Source organism: Oppia nitens, unplaced genomic scaffold (genome assembly GCF_028296485.1).
Source record: "Oppia nitens isolate AA-2021 unplaced genomic scaffold, nextdenovo-longstitch-racon4-pilon3 scaffold1_pilon_pilon_pilon, whole genome shotgun sequence".
Taxonomy (NCBI): domain Eukaryota; kingdom Metazoa; phylum Arthropoda; class Arachnida; order Sarcoptiformes; family Oppiidae; genus Oppia; species Oppia nitens.
The window spans coordinates 8,546,706-8,563,121 of NW_026533199.1; the positions used below are offsets into that span (position 1 = coordinate 8,546,706).

At 23.5% G+C, this 16,416-nt stretch overlaps 4 protein-coding genes and 1 long non-coding RNA gene across 6 annotated transcripts; 2 read left to right on the forward strand and 3 right to left on the reverse strand.

The window, feature by feature from the left end:
- Window positions 1-1,314: 1,314 nt before the first annotated feature.
- LOC128952446 (snake venom vascular endothelial growth factor toxin barietin-like) lies at window positions 1,315-1,780 on the reverse strand. The gene has a single exon (XM_054297846.1). The coding sequence runs from the start codon at window positions 1,747-1,749 to the stop codon at window positions 1,315-1,317; it is 435 nt and encodes a 144-aa protein (XP_054153821.1). The 5' UTR covers window positions 1,750-1,780.
- Window positions 1,781-3,291: 1,511 nt separating this feature from the next.
- Window positions 3,292-10,276, forward strand: LOC128952207 (uncharacterized). 2 transcript variants are annotated; one of them, XM_054297558.1, is made up of 4 exons: window positions 3,292-3,469; window positions 9,262-9,289; window positions 9,454-9,734; window positions 9,826-10,276. In XM_054297558.1, the coding sequence occupies exons 3-4, from the start codon at window positions 9,476-9,478 to the stop codon at window positions 10,092-10,094; spliced, it is 528 nt and encodes a 175-aa protein (XP_054153533.1). In that variant the 5' UTR covers window positions 3,292-3,469; window positions 9,262-9,289; window positions 9,454-9,475; the 3' UTR covers window positions 10,095-10,276. The 2 variants fall into 2 exon arrangements, with proteins under 2 accessions (XP_054153533.1, XP_054153532.1); XM_054297557.1 differs by lacking the exon at window positions 3,292-3,469 and having other exon boundaries at window positions 9,147-9,289.
- A 2,391-nt stretch (window positions 10,277-12,667) lies between these two features.
- On the reverse strand, window positions 12,668-13,666 carry LOC128966538 (casein kinase I-like). The gene has a single exon (XM_054313388.1). The coding sequence runs from the start codon at window positions 13,664-13,666 to the stop codon at window positions 12,668-12,670; it is 999 nt and encodes a 332-aa protein (XP_054169363.1).
- A 390-nt stretch (window positions 13,667-14,056) lies between these two features.
- Window positions 14,057-14,554, forward strand: LOC128966539 (uncharacterized). Its single transcript, XM_054313389.1, has 2 exons — window positions 14,057-14,408; window positions 14,492-14,554. Exons 1-2 carry the CDS (start codon window positions 14,057-14,059, stop codon window positions 14,518-14,520), a joined length of 381 nt encoding a protein of 126 aa, XP_054169364.1. The 3' UTR covers window positions 14,521-14,554.
- Window positions 14,555-14,900: 346 nt separating this feature from the next.
- Window positions 14,901-15,529, reverse strand: LOC128952345 (uncharacterized). Its single transcript, XR_008484437.1, has 2 exons — window positions 15,202-15,529; window positions 14,901-15,138 (listed from the first exon to the last, which is right to left on the reverse strand). It is a non-coding gene; the product is annotated as an uncharacterized LOC128952345 (long non-coding RNA).
- Window positions 15,530-16,416: the final 887 nt, after the last annotated feature.

The following is a 16,416-nucleotide window of genomic DNA, read 5'->3' on the forward strand; positions in this document are numbered from 1 at the left end:
TACACATAAAATTTCTAGAAATTTACTTATATTTTTAACGAAATTTCTATTTCCCAATACAATTAGTAAATCTATTTATATATAAATTTGTCGTTTATTTAATAAAATATATATATTTGCAAAACTATTTTTAAAGTAGACTATTAGTCGATGCTATTTGTCTTTAAAAATATATTTTAAAATTATATATTTTCTTGTAAAGTATAAATTTATATATAAAATAAAAACAGTATAATAATATTCAACTATTTCGTGTTTAAAATTACAAATACAGTGTAACTATCAAATAATTTATGTGTTAAATTTAATTATAACTATAACTAGTTTTATGTAAGTGTTTTATAATAATTTGTACATTCAATATTAATTTTAGCTAACTTTCTATAAATATAACATATTTATCACTGTTATAAACTAAAAAACAAAATAAAAATAATTGTAATCTTAAAATTTATTTTTAAATACTATACTTTCTGTATACTAAAAAAAATTATATTAATTTTTAAAGTGTTAAATATGCTCTATTACTGTTACTTAATGAAAACAATGTAAAAACATATTGCTTAAAACAAACTATAGTATAGTATTGTATTGTATATTTTAACAGCTATTGAAAAATCTTAAAATAAATACCTGTAAAAAATTTCATATTACTGTATAAATCAAATGTGATTATTTGTATCTAAAGACAAAGCAGATCCTCTTCTCGGAAAAAGTGATTAATTTTATATTAAAGATCTTTCAAAATATTTGATAAATTGTATAATAAATTTTAGATTTGTATATAAATTTAGATAAGTTTTTAAAATATTTTTTATTGTAGTTTAAAAAAGTTTGGCATTTTTGAAACATATTTTATGCCGCATATAATTTAATGCACATCCGTACTCCTTGTGATATACATACAGTAACTGTGTGCTAAAACATGTTTTAGATATTTTTAGCAAAAATTGATCAAAAAACTATCAATTAAAAAGATTTGTTAAATGTTTAAAATATAGAAATGAAATTTATTTTTACTTTTTAAATCAAATATTAATTTATTTTTAAAGTTTAATAAATATATTTAAAACAAATATAATGATCATTTAATTGGCAATTAATTAATTTATCATAAATTAACAAATAAAGATATATTTTATATCACATAATAAATAATACACACAAATAAAGTGAGAGCTAAATAAATGATTAAATGAATAAATAAATAAAATAAATATTAAATAAAATAACCAATGAATTATGAATTAATTAATTAAAAAATGATTGAAAAAAACAAAAAAAAAATACAAATATTTTCTATTATAAAGTCTTTTATCGGGGACTGTCGTTAATGGGTTGACACATGCATTCCGTATGGTTTTGCATTGTTATCATTTCAACGCCTTTCCGCTGACCTCTTGGTGTGAGTTCAACAGTAAAGAAGTATAGGTCGACGTCTTGAACAGTCTTAGGAACGCACCGTTCGTTTTCTTGACGACAACAGCCGGTATCGTAGCCACAAAAGTGCATTAAAGTACAGTGCGGTATATATTTTTTAGTGGCCGATGGAAACAACTCTTGAATGTTGACCACACGGGGCACCGGTTGCTGACATTTGGCCTCTTTTAGGATACGAGAGAAGTGTTGAGACGCCAAAAGAGATTCATTAGGTTTGAGACAATTTATTTGTCGAATAACTATTGCGATATACAATAGTATTAAACAACCCGTCCTTATAGTTGACCAAAAATATAATTTTGTATCCATTATTATTATAATTATGTCGATTTAAACAACTCATCAATTGAAAAATATGCTAATTATATATAAATATATACTTTTAACAAAAACATTCACATTTAAAAAAAAAATATATAACAAAAATAATAATATAAATTCTTTATAAGAGTTTTCTTCAAAACTTGAGCTCAAAAAACTGAATTACAGTTAATATTGTTGACAAAAAACTTGTGATTTTATGACAACACTTATTCATTGAAGAAATCAAATGTTGATTTAATTTCAAATTTTCTCACAGAAGACGACAACGAAGAGTTAATCAGAGAGTGAACCAGATTTGGACCAAAAAACTATTGAAATAAACTTTTTTTCGTCTTCTTCTTCTTCTTTCTATTTCTTTGAGACTTTATATGATAGTGACTACGAATTGCTCCACTATTTTGCAGTCAAATATCATATCAAACACCACTTATCTCAATATGAATGAGGAGTCGAGTCTATCCCTAAACCAGTTGCCAAATGATTTGTGAGTTAAAAGATGAGATGATTTTTTTGCATCAACTCTTATATACTGATAGTTGTTTCAACATTCACTATAAAGTCGTCTCTCAGAGATTGTAAGCATTAGAAAATATAACCAAAAAACTAAAGCAATGCAGAGCTTTATATGCCTATAATAGCTCAATGACCATGAAGGACACTCCGTCAAAACCAGCACCGGCAGCCACACTGTACAACCACTACAGTGTATATTAATATTACTACACCAGTGATGCAATAATTTACTTGAATTTTTTAAAAGGAGAAAAAAATAAATAATTATTATTAGAAGAAAACATAGTTTAGTTTTTTATTGCTAATCTGTAAAACATTATATGTATATATTATTACTTTTATTTGAAATGACATCTGTTTATCGATAATTAATATTAATTTTGTCATTAATTAAGTGATACTTTTTTCTAAAGTGTTTATAATAATTATGACAATCGATAAGTCACTAAAAATCGCGTCATATTTCTTAACAAACATTGTATTTACTTAATTTTCTAATGAAATCCCTGTTTATTATAATTTATCTAATTATTAATAATACAAAGTTTTTGTTTGATATATAGTTGGATATTTAATATTTGACATTTTCTAAACTTTAAATATAAATCTAGATTGATTAAAAACAATTTTTAATAATAAAAATATAATCAATTTCATTTTAAATATAATTTTAAACAAAAAAAACCTTCAATAGTATAAATCATTTTAATGTTTGACAATTTCAGCGAAATTAAAAAAAAAATTATCACATTTAAATAAGTCATTTAAATAAACAAGTTTACAGTAAATATAAATAAAATGTATTTTATAAAATTAGTCAATACAATAATATTAAACATGCTAATTAGAATAATAATAATAATGTTTTTAATTTCAATTACTTACATAATATCGTAGGATTATTGTCGATGAGATTTTCCAATAATAATAAGAAACGTAAGTAATAGTTAAATAAAACAGTCAATAAATAAATCAATCAAATATGTTAAATGATAAAAAATGTTTGATGTAATGGCAATGAACACAATTATCAAACGGTTATCAAATGAGACACTTGTGAATAGTGGTAGTCGTGAGGATCATCTCTATGTGTTTATCGAGTGAATCCTATTCTCTCAAAACAAGTCTTATATATAGCTTTTTATAAGCTGGGAGTTACCGATAAATGGGGGCAAACTTGAAGAGAGCACCGGTATGTTATGTTATATTATGTTAAAGTATTTGATAAATTTTTCGTCACTTAAATCAATGCATATTAGTATCCAAAGGGTAATTATTATATTTACAGCCCATAATTGTAACACACAATAAAACATTTATTTTAATGTTATTATTGCACTACAGTATATAGAAATATATAAGGAATCCACAAAATATGTTAATTAAATACTATGTAATAATAATAATACTAATATTAACAGCACTTTATGACTTTTAACATTAATTTTATATACAATGTGTAACAATCGCTAATATGATCTTCAAGTGGAGCATAACTGTCGGCAATAAACAAATCCATTGATATTAGAAAAACATTAATAATGCAATGCTTTATAAAATGATTTTTTTGCTAATACATAAAAACATTATAAATTAAAAACAATTTAAATACAATTAAACTTATGAAATAATAAAGTTTCTTGAATTAATTTAATTTCATTTTTTCTTGTTTGTATTAGTAAACTATATTTAGATATTATTCTATAAACTTTTTTATTTTTTATACTTTACTGTATATCTGAAAAAAATTATAATCCGTTTAATAATAATAATAATAATAAATATCATTATTATATAAAAAATGTAATTAATTGATTTATTATGTTTATAGTCACTGTTATAATGTTTGTAAATTTTAATGTTTTTATTTTAAGTAAATATCTAATGTATGGGTGCGCACCTGTATATAAATTTATATATACTGTGTAAATTTATATTGGGATATAGGTAATTAGATAACTAATAAAATACAGATTGTTGTTAACAATATTAATGTTATGACTGGTTTAAAAAAGACAAAGTAACACATTTGTTATAAAATGTTAATTTAATTCACTAAAAAATTAAATAAGTCATTTTATATTAATGTTAATTATCTAATTTTTGTTTATAATAACTTTATTGTGCTATAAATTATATCTCAGTCGATTTTATTTTTAAAAAATATTTAAATTAATCAAAATGTGTTGAAAATATGTTGAAATAGTTTATTTTATAACTAAATTAATTTTTTTTGAAATATTTAGTTATAGAAAATGTAAACTAATGCAAAAATTTTATTTAAAAATTTTTAATTGAATTAAATATTGTTTAGCTCAAAATTACTATTAACTTAAAACAAAAATATTAGTTGGCGACATTATACAGTATTATTATTATATTGTGCTAAATTCATAAACATTTATCTCATTAATTTGATTTGACATTAAATAATGTAATTTTGAGACAGCATTATTTTCTATTAACTAATTTAAAAATAAATTTCTTAAGTAAAGCCAACAATTAATTTGACATATATTTAGCAGTAAATAAAATGTTGATTTATTAGTGTACTTAAAAATTAAAAAATTATAGCTTAATTGTTGTAATAAATTAGATAAATTTGTTCTAAATATTATAATTGTCATCAAATTTTAGGGAAAACTTTATAAAAAAATATTATTAAAAATGTCTAATTTGAAAGATAACACTGTATTAATGTTTAAGTAATAAAATGATTAATAAATAAAATTTGTATTTAAGGAATTGTATGATATAATTATAATTGTTTTAAACTTCACAAATTCACATAATATATAATTTAATATCTATTGCTTATTTAAAAATAATGAAATTCAAATAAAATACAAAATGATTCTAATATTTTCTAGTGATATACTATAGACATGTATATACACTGTATATAAAATACAATTGAAAACATTAGCATAATGTTTGATCATTTTATTACTTATTTATCATAATTTATCCAAAGTTCCAACAAATATTTATAGTTTTTAATTTAGCGCCTCCTGTATATTTTTTTTGGCATAATGTTTGATCATTTTATTACTTATTTATCATAATTTATCCAAAGTTCCAAAGAGATTCATTTGAAAAATAATAGTTAAATTGTAAAACAAATAGTCATCAATTGTTTCCTCTCTCATAATTGTTTTATTTTCTACAAAAAAGTACATTCAATTATCCCTTCAAAAAAGCGATTCACAAATCAGTTAAAATATTTGATTAATTCATACAATTTTTTCATACAAAGAGTCACATTTAGGAAGTAATGTGTAAATAACTGGTATATTAATAGTGGGAGTAATGATAAAAATATTTGTTGATATAAAATTATAGCTTTCGATGATAACAGACAAATAAAAGTAGATTTTGTTTTAATATATAGAAATAACAGTTATTGAGTGAATCAACCCTTTCAAACATGTGATAATATGAACTTTTAAATAATCATTTCGTGATATCATATATACTCTGTGTTACAGTTAGAATAGGGCTAACGTAATAATAATGGCAAATAAATATGTTAACAATTATTACATATTACTTATGCAATGTAGTAAAAATTGCATTCATTGAAAAATGTCAACTATTTTTACATTTAATACACTAAATAAAGACTTACTATAATAACATTGACCTTTTAATAACAAATAATAATGGATAGACATTAAAATATTTTTTTAAAATAAATTGTTATAAATATTTTATTATTATTTTCATAAATATTTTTAGAAAAAATTTAATGTGAATTTGCATTACTCAAAAATTTTTATACATTAAGATATTCATTTAAGTAGTTTGTGTAAAAACTAAAGTAATAATAAATAATATTTAATTAATTAATTTTCATTTTATTTTTAATATAATTTTAAATAACTAGTATTAATTAATCAAATATCTTTAGTGAAATAACTAAATTATTAGCAACTAAACAAAGCTAATTAATTATATAATAAATATTTGTTAAATAGGTTTTAAATGTATTTTAAACAACAATTATAAAAAATCATTTAAACAACTTTAACAATTATCAAAACTAAGAATTCACATATTTTATATAAGAAAAGTAAAAGCAATTTATATTTTAACTTAAAAAATTAATTAATTTTAAATTTGTTAAATTTATTTATTTCAAAATATACATTGATATAAATCTGTTCAATGATGTCATTAAACTCATTGAATTAATAGTATTGATAGTTGAAATACAAAATACTATTTGTTGTTGATTTTTCATAACATTTTTAGTTAGATACTTGTATTTTGTTGAATAAGTTTTTTGGTTATTAGCAATATATATACCGATATACTAAATGCAAATTTTTTGTTAACCAAACCCTTTAGTTAAACAAATAATTATCAGATTATAAGAAAACAAAAGTGTGACTAAAAATGATTGAATTCAAAACTGATTTGTTTTGAATAAACTTAATTCAGTTTCTGTTTTGCTTAAGTTAATGACCACTCAATCACTAATTTTAACTAATATAATGCCCAGACTTACAAAGTTAGTGAAAGTATTTATTGAATAACTACTTTGATGTAATGTTTTGATATCCTTTATTTTAAAAAAACTAAAATTTTACAAAAGTTTTGTTTTACAGTATATACTATTTGTATGTACTATAATATATATATATAATTTAATTAAAAATAATTTTTAAATTTAAAAAATCCAGTTTTTGTAATCAATAATATTAGATAAAATCAATTTACTTTTTTTTAAATGCATTGTTAATTAAAAATATGGATAATTTGTTAACTTTTAAAAGATTGATATAATTTTGTGTTGTTTTTTAAAATAACATTTTGTAGTTTAAAAATATATTTGTCTGATTAAAGTGTCATTAATTTATTTAAAATGTTATTCATATCATGTTCACAAAAACCTTCATTTACTTTAAGTTAAATAACTAATTAATGCATTTTATTACTTTTATATCACAATTTTCTTACTTTTTATGTGATAATTAGTGATATAACAAAACTTAATGTATTCTCATTTGATAAATATTTATAAGTTTATAATTTAATTACAAAATCGAAATAAATCTAAAATATAATATTATTTGTATTTTTCAATTTCATTTATTAAATTGTTAAATATAAAAATTAAATTATGATTAGCTATATAACATTTATGCAACTTTGAGCTTTTTTTGTAAATTATTATAACCTTTTCTGTTATTAGTTAACAATTATTTTTATATCATTTATCAGCATTTTTTATGTTTAGTAGATTTTGAGTCAATTGTGTTAATATTTGTTCTATAAAATGATTATCCATTTGTTTTTTTTTGCAATTTGTTTTTGAATTTCAATTAAACAAATATTCATATAAAAGAGTGAAAGTATTAAAAATAATAAATAAGTTAAATATAATATTTAAAATTTGATTTAATTATTTCTGTAAAGCATTTTAGAAATTTTTGTTATCACTAAAAATGCGGTATTCTTTCAACAATAAGCTCTGAGAAAATTATATAAATAACTAAAAAAATCTTTATTAAAGATATTTAAAAATTCTATGAATTTAATATTTGTTTTAAAAGTAATGAATTTTAGTTATTTATTCATTCTATGTTACAGTAGTTACAATGTTTAGCAATAAATATATGTGTTTAAGAGGTACCTCATTGACTAACTGAATGCCATTATTTAATCCTTTAGTTTTGTTGAAAATATTTAATAAGTTTCCCTTTAGGTAATAAAATGTTATGTTTGATTATTATTATTATTATTTTTGGTAAATAAATCTTGAAAACAGTTATGATCACAATAAATCAGTTAATATTGCTTTAAATACTTTTAAAATACAATATTTTTATGTAAATAAATACCATATTTTTATTTCATAAAAAATGCATTTTTTAAATAAATAATACTACTGTATATAATAAATGAAATGTTTTTACTTTTGTGTTCAATCATTTACTGATAGTGTATTATGTTATAGAGATTTTTTATTGAATCAAATATTTCTAATAATTAATAATAAATTATACAAATAAATCATTTATATTATCGTAGAAAAGTTATAATATACTTATGCGTCAAAACCGGTGAATATACCGTACAGTAGACGCCAATAACTGGTAAATTTGTTTTATATAATTTATATTAAAATTGTTAAAATTATTGCAAATACATCTATGAATAGGATTATCAATTATTATGGAAATGTCTGAACTTTAACTATAACATTGTTTAGGAAATACATATACTTTAAAATATTAAATATATTTGCTTTTACTGTAAATCAATTTCATTTTTACAAACCATAACTTTTTAAATTCTTAATAATATTTTTTGTGTAATATAACTGTTTTGTTAATAAAATGTAATTTTGTATTTATTTAAAAATATACTAAAAAGTTAATATGATCACTAAAATTTAAATGTTTAAAATAAACTAAAATGTATTAACAAAAATATATTCAAACTTTTTACGATTATAACGATAAGCAAATAGTTTCGATGTCATCAAATTTATTCAAATTAATAACATTATTAAATATAATATTTAGTAACATAATAGTAGATACTATATATCCGATATATTTTTTAAATGATATATCCGTTATTAACATATCATTTAATTTATTAGAAGTGTAAACACTATTTAATTATAATAACATAAAAGACATAATAAAATAATATATAATGAATTGTCGGTAATTTGTAATAGTTTTTATAATTATTGAACAATTAATTCTAAGAAAACTAATATTAAAAATTTTGATATCGATTACAATACTATACCTGTATTAATATATACCATATATTAATAGTACAATACTGTACTGTATATACAGTATATACTCAACACTACTCTACTGTTTATTGCATTGATTGATAGCAACGATATTAGTGTATAAATAGAATGTTTGGATGACTTTTGTGTTAAACAACAGTATTAATACAATTGTTATAAAAATAATCTCATGTTTTGTATTACTTATTGTTTTTATTGATTAGATTTTGTTGTAATTGACTGACAAATTAGGTAAGCATTTAGTGATGACTTTGTGGTCAAACAGACATCACATTATGGTCTCAATTGTCTTATCATCGCATGTGTTGTCATCGCACGTGTTGTCATCGCACGCGCCAAACGAGTGACAATCAAATTATGATTAATTGTAATATTATTTGATTCAAATATTATAGACAACATCTGTTATCAGTGGCCATGAATTTAAGTGATCACTGGAACCGTTACAGCGGTAATCAATTATACCGTCGTTCATATCGTACGGCACCGACCAAACTGGTTCCGGCCATCATCTCGTGCCACACATCCATGTTCTTCATATTTTTCGGTATATTTCTATTGATAGCCGGCTGTATGTTTCGGGCATTTGTCAGCGATGTCCACGAAAGAGATCAAGTTTTTGCTGAAAGACACGGACACACCAGCGATGGCTTTCTCAAAGGTCCACAAACTATAAGTAAGTTTATTGACTTAAATATTAATATATTTTTTATGAGAAATAAATTATTGAATTTATTGATAATAACTGTGTCGTCATTTGTCTTTAGGTAACGTTTTACTAATAACTGGTACCATATTATTGGTCATCTCATTGATTGGTTTCATTCTTGTGTTCATATTTTACCGAAATTACGAACGAGAGAGACGGTCAGCACTGACGGGTGACGGCATTCCCCATACGATTGCCAATCCTCAGGTAACGGGTCCGATGTGTGCTACAGATTATCCGACACAAGCCGGTTATCACTACCAACCGGGTTATCAAGCGGTGGCACAAAATCTAGTCTATAATACGACTACCGAACCGACAGTCTAGAGGCTTAATATATGGTTCATAGATAACTGAGCGCACATTTATCGTTTATGCCATCGAAGTGCCATTGATTGCTATTTATCTAATCAAATGAGATATAAGTTTAATTCATTGTTATTTTTTACCATTGAATCTCATTAATAGTACACTTGATCTGTTAAATACAGTACAATATATTGCTTTAATTAACCAAAAAAAAGTAATTTCAATCATATGTTTTTAGCTATTATATATTTTTTATTTAATTTTTAATTCACTATATTTTACACTTTGATATAACTATTTTTAGTATTATTTTATCAAATTTGTGAAACACTAAATAACAATCACTATATTTTTTATTATTATACACTATTATTATGTAAAGTAATTTATATTTTGATTACTCAATTAATAAAGTAATTTATTGCCTAATATTGCGTTATATTTAACTTTATTTAAAGTACTGTATAATAGCTAATGATATTATATATTAGAATTTTTTAATGTTTATTCTACTAACCTGTATATATGAGATACAGTATATAAAGTAATGTAGTTTTGTTTATCAATATCTAAACACATTTTATTATCACTTAAGGGTTGAATTAAAAACTGATGAATTAGTTTGTGATCATTAAGTCTCAAATGCATCTCATAATAGTCTTTAGATAAATTCAAAATAAATACTATTGAATTATTTTGAGAATTTAATTGTAATTAATAGTAATCAAATAATAACTTTATTAATTATTACGGTAGTTAAGTATTAGATTTATATGAGATATAAAAAATATCACTTACGGTAAATGATTTAAAATGATAAATCTTTGATGTGATTCCTGATAATTATTATGTTTATATATATATATATATATATTAATTCATATATATTAAAAAATTATTAATTTTAATTTGTTAAACTGTATTTTAATTCAAATTTTCTAAAAATAATGAATATTACTTAAACAAATAAGAAACTCAAACTTTATATTAATAAATAATAATTTTAAATATTAAAATAGATATTTGTATATACTCTATTGAAATTAAAAAAACATTAAATGATAGGAAAGGTTAATATTAATATCGTATATTGATTGATAATAAAATAATATAGGATTGTTAGGTTATGGTTATACGGTATTAAATTATTATCAATGTATTGATAGTAATGTAGAAAAATCATGAATTATGAATTATTATTACAATTTATAAATTGAATTTAAAAAGATAAATACTGTACCGTATATTAAAATAAAAAAAATGGAAACTTTTATAAATTTTATGGAAATAAAAGAATTTATCTCAAAATGTAAAATACAAATTAAACGGTAATTAAAAAACTGCATTATTGTATAATATAGGATCTCTATAATAGATCATGTTTAGCAAAATTACAATTTTTATAAAATTGAAAATAAATATTTTTATTAGTTTATTATGATAATTAATTAATTATTACGGATAGCATTATAACTTTAATATCTATTAACATATTTAATTTTCATATTTGTTGTTCCCATATAGAGATACTTTTTAAAACAATTTAATTGGCATTTGTTTTCATACATAAAATCAAAGCCAATGATAAAAACATTTGGTTTGAGACATAAGTTTTCAACGACAGTCACATTGATTGTTAGCATTTGATTGTTGGGATCAATGGAAATGACTAAACCGTCTAATAATGTCATTACAGATATAATTCCCATTCCCTTACATTTCATCGACAGTTTCTCTGAATTTTTATTTACTAAATGTGTTAAACCACACGTGTCTAGTGTTGTCTTACTGATCAAACTGGTGTTTGCACCGGTATCTATCAATCCATATAATTTAAACCCATTTAAGTGGCATTTAATTAAATTGAAGTAATTGTTATTCATAATCAATACAACTATACCGGTAATATTTGGAAATGTATTTATTTATATATACGATTTAATTATGATATATCGGACTATTGATATATATATTTATATATATGTGTCACGTAAATAAAAATTATCAAAATATTCTAATTTGAATTACAAACTTTTAACGATTTTAATCAAATCAATATAATTAACGACTTTTTATAAGAAATTAATGGTAAAACCTCTTCAGTTACCATTTCAAAGATAATAAAAGACAAATATTAGGTAAAATAATTGGGAATTATATATAGTAGTATAGCTCCTACTTGTTGTCAAGCGTTTATTATTTACTATATTTTTAAAATTCAAGTATTATTGTCGCGTGAGTTACAATTAATTTTTAAGCTAATTAACCAGTGTAATTTTAATTTGATATTTAATAATTCAATGTAACCCAACCCAACCCAACCCATATAGTACTGGATTAACTGAATCAGTGTTCGCATTACCTAAGCTTGTGTTGGTCTCACAAACTAACCTAATATTCAATGACAACTCAACATAATCTATATAATATAGAATTACTCTAAAAATTACTAGAAATTTATAAATTGGTTTAAAAATTCTTATTAAAATCTTTGTAATAAATTCTTATAAAATTTTTTATTATATATTTATAAATAATAAAATAAATGAATTCATACAGTCATTAGTGTTGTAGTTATTAATATTAATAATTTATATACTGTTCCAGTCATACTGTCCGTCATCATCGCATCCCTCTCTATGAAACAATTTGATGAAAATATTTTTAAGACTCGTGTAATCGGGTGTCTGTTTAAAGCGCAAACACCGGACTTTGCGGAGATATTCGGCAAACTGTTCGGGATATCCATTACACAGCGTCTCGATAGGTGTGGCTCTCTTACACTCACAAATCATTTCAAACCTATCCTTATCTGTCGGTGCTTTTAGTCCACTCCACGGCAACTTTCCCTGTTTGACAAAATACATCATTAAATAGCCGATAGATTCCAAGTCGTCCCGTCGGGATAGCTCTTTACCCAAATGACCGTTAATACTTATATAACGAGCCGTTCCCAGCAAACTGTCCTTCTTTTGCATTTCTATATGCCGTTTAGTATCGGGATTGATGTAAAACGCAGCCAAACCAAAGTCAATAATGTGAATACAGTTTTGTAGGCGAGTGCCGGGACAGCCTAACACAAAATTCTCTGGTTTGATATCCCGGTGCACAATACCAATGGTGTGTACGGTCTCTATTCGTTGCAATAGCTGTAGAAAGATGTAGACAACTGTTTTCAATGTAAACTGTTGACCGCACGCCACAAACGCTTCTCCGAGATTGCGACCCAACATCTCAAACACCAATACTTTGTATTGACGCCAATGACAGAAATAGTCGATGCGTGCGAAACCATCGGTAATCTTGAGGTTGGGATCTTTCGCACGTATCCTATCGTTAATCTCTTTATAGAATCTATACTCAGTGTCCAACTGTGAGTGTCTCTTATTTTCTAATTTAATTGCAACCAATTGGTTATTGTTATTCAAATTGAATCCCTGTCTCAATTGACCGTAAGTACCGGACCCGATGACCGAACCCAATCTAAACCTGTGACCGCTGTCCTCAATCTTTTGACCTAACAGTGTATCAGTGTTTTTATCGACTACGGAACTAATAGTTTTCCGGACGACCGGACTTTTCATAACCATAGGTTTGATGTTTAAAAATTGATAACAAAACAAACAAAACTTATAAATTTGTTTAAAATACTTGAAAATCATTAATCTCGTGATTTATTTATAAAAAAAATATTAATATGTTATTTATTACGATTACTATTATATAATATAATTTGTTTTGTATTTAAAATTGAACGCAAGAAAATAAAAATACATTATATGAATATATGAATTTAAACACATATATTGCACATACCGTAAAATATTTATACAATTAATTGTTTTATTTTTCTCAGATCAATATAATAAGTAATTTGATTTAATTGAATGATTTGAATTAAAATGGCTTTTGAATGGACAATAGATTTTGTGAACACATATAAGATTAATATAATAATTATGTCAATTATATTGATATTAATGGCAATTATCGAAGTGTTGAACGAATTTCAAAAGTTAGGCGATTCTGACTTCAAAAAGAGAGCCATTTATGAGACACATATCTTTCAGATCATTCAGAATTGTATTTTATGGGTAATCTGTTCGCTCGGCATCTATTCGGCCACAAGTGAACGGTTCCGACGGATACTGGAGTTTGGAATTTGTATTACCGCTTATCTGACCGTTGATATCATACTATTGTTTCTGAATTTTTCGATCTCCGATCTCGTGGTCGTTATGATCATTGCAGCTCTGGTTACCATAAATTGGTTGTATTTGCATCAGATATTCATCAGAAGTGCTGCACCTATAGAGTCACGCGATGAGAGAAGTAAACAAAACAAAACAATTACAATAATTTTATTTTATTTAAGTTTTATTATTAATAATTACAATCATTTTATTTTTGTATAGTTTTTGTTGATATTGATGCAAATGAATAAATTCAGTTCAAACTTCATTATCGATTGTTATACAGTATAGCTAAGTAATTAACAATTTATAATATCTTTATATTTATTTACTAATAATTTACTGTAAATTTGTAAAATATTTATTATAATATTTTACTTTATTTAATTGTCTTAATATAAAGATATCAATAAAAACATTTTTAAAAACTTATTATGCGTTTAGAGTTTATACTTTTCTTGATATTACTTCTGACTCAACTGATCCGTACAATTAATGTCATACCTATTGAGTTGATTATTGAGATTTATAATAAGTTCTATGTATTAAAGTTTGATATATTAATGTTATAATATAACGGCTAAAAATATTTTGAGTTATCATTTAGTTATAAAATTAAATACAAATATAATTGAATTTTAAAAAGTGTTTTATTTGTAAAATAAAAAACAAGAATTTTGAAAAAAATTAATTCATTGACTCTTATGAGACACACTTTCTCTTCTTTTTCTTTCTTTTCTCTTCACTAATCGTCACAATTCTATCGGTTTCTTCTTCGTCTGCAACGGTGATCACCCTTTCGTCCTCTTCTGGATCGGGGAATAGGTTCGGTATATATAATGTGTTGGTTATTGAAGTTTTAAATGCTGCTAAAATGACAATTTTATAAATCAATTAACATTTTAATAAGTTTTTTAAATAAAATAATATACGACTGAACTCCTAAATATGGGTTTCGTTTTGATATTGTTTGCAACAGTGTATTAAATACATTGATTATATTATGTTTGCGTGAATTAACTTAATTTATTTGATTTTAAGTTATATACTAATATCTATCATATTTTTAGTTTATCTACTATTCCATCCATCCCTTGCCTTATCCCTCACAAACAAAACCCACAAACACACCACTTCCTAACCTCACACCCCACCCCACCACCACCTAAACTAAACCAAACAACATTGATTTCGAGAGATAGACTCTATTGTTATATAAAAAGCAAAGTTTCGGTTGAATTCAAATCATTTCTATTTTATTTCTCTTTTCAATTACAAAATTAGCACAAAATTCGGCTAAAGTTTGTTATATCTAACGCATTGATTATTAGGCAAGTATTATAAGGCATTTATTGCAATATAAAAACGAAGCCCATATACAGGAGATGAGCCTAAGATACTAGCCCTCACCTACCGTTCCTTCCCTCCCCACACACCACTTCTAACTCTCCACATCCACCCCAACCTAACCTAATAAATAGTACTTTTATAACAGCGCGGGTGAAATGTAACAATCAATGCGTTAGATATAACAAACTTTAGCCGAATTTTGTGCTAATTTTGTAATTGAAAAGAGAAATAAAATAGAAATGATTTGAATTCAACCGAAACTTTGCTTTTTATATAACAATAGAGTCTATCTCTCGAAATCAATTCATGAGATATTTATTACAATTTTGAGAAACGAAATAAAGTATTCAATTGTAATTATTATGTATTATTTTGCAATAAAACTAATCTATACTACTATATAATTTGTTCAATGTTTGTGCCATTTTCTGTCACGCAAACAATTACTTTTGATGTGTCGCGCGATTATTAATAATTTTAATTTATTAAATAAAAAAAATTAAATAAAATATACTTTTTATAATACACTGTATATTATATATAGCACGTGAAAGCATTGTTTAGTAAAGAGATAGATTGAGAGAGAGAGAGAGGGTATTGTTGCACGTGTTAACTATTGATACACATTTTATTACATGGATCTAACTAGTCGTTAAAAAATTAGAAAGAAAAACAATGAAATCAATAACAAGTTTAGTTATAGTGATGATAATGTCTCAGACTTTTGCCGTTAAAGACAATAGCAAAGAGTTTTCAATTGAATCTAACTCTAAGTTTTGTCAAACCAAACAATTTGA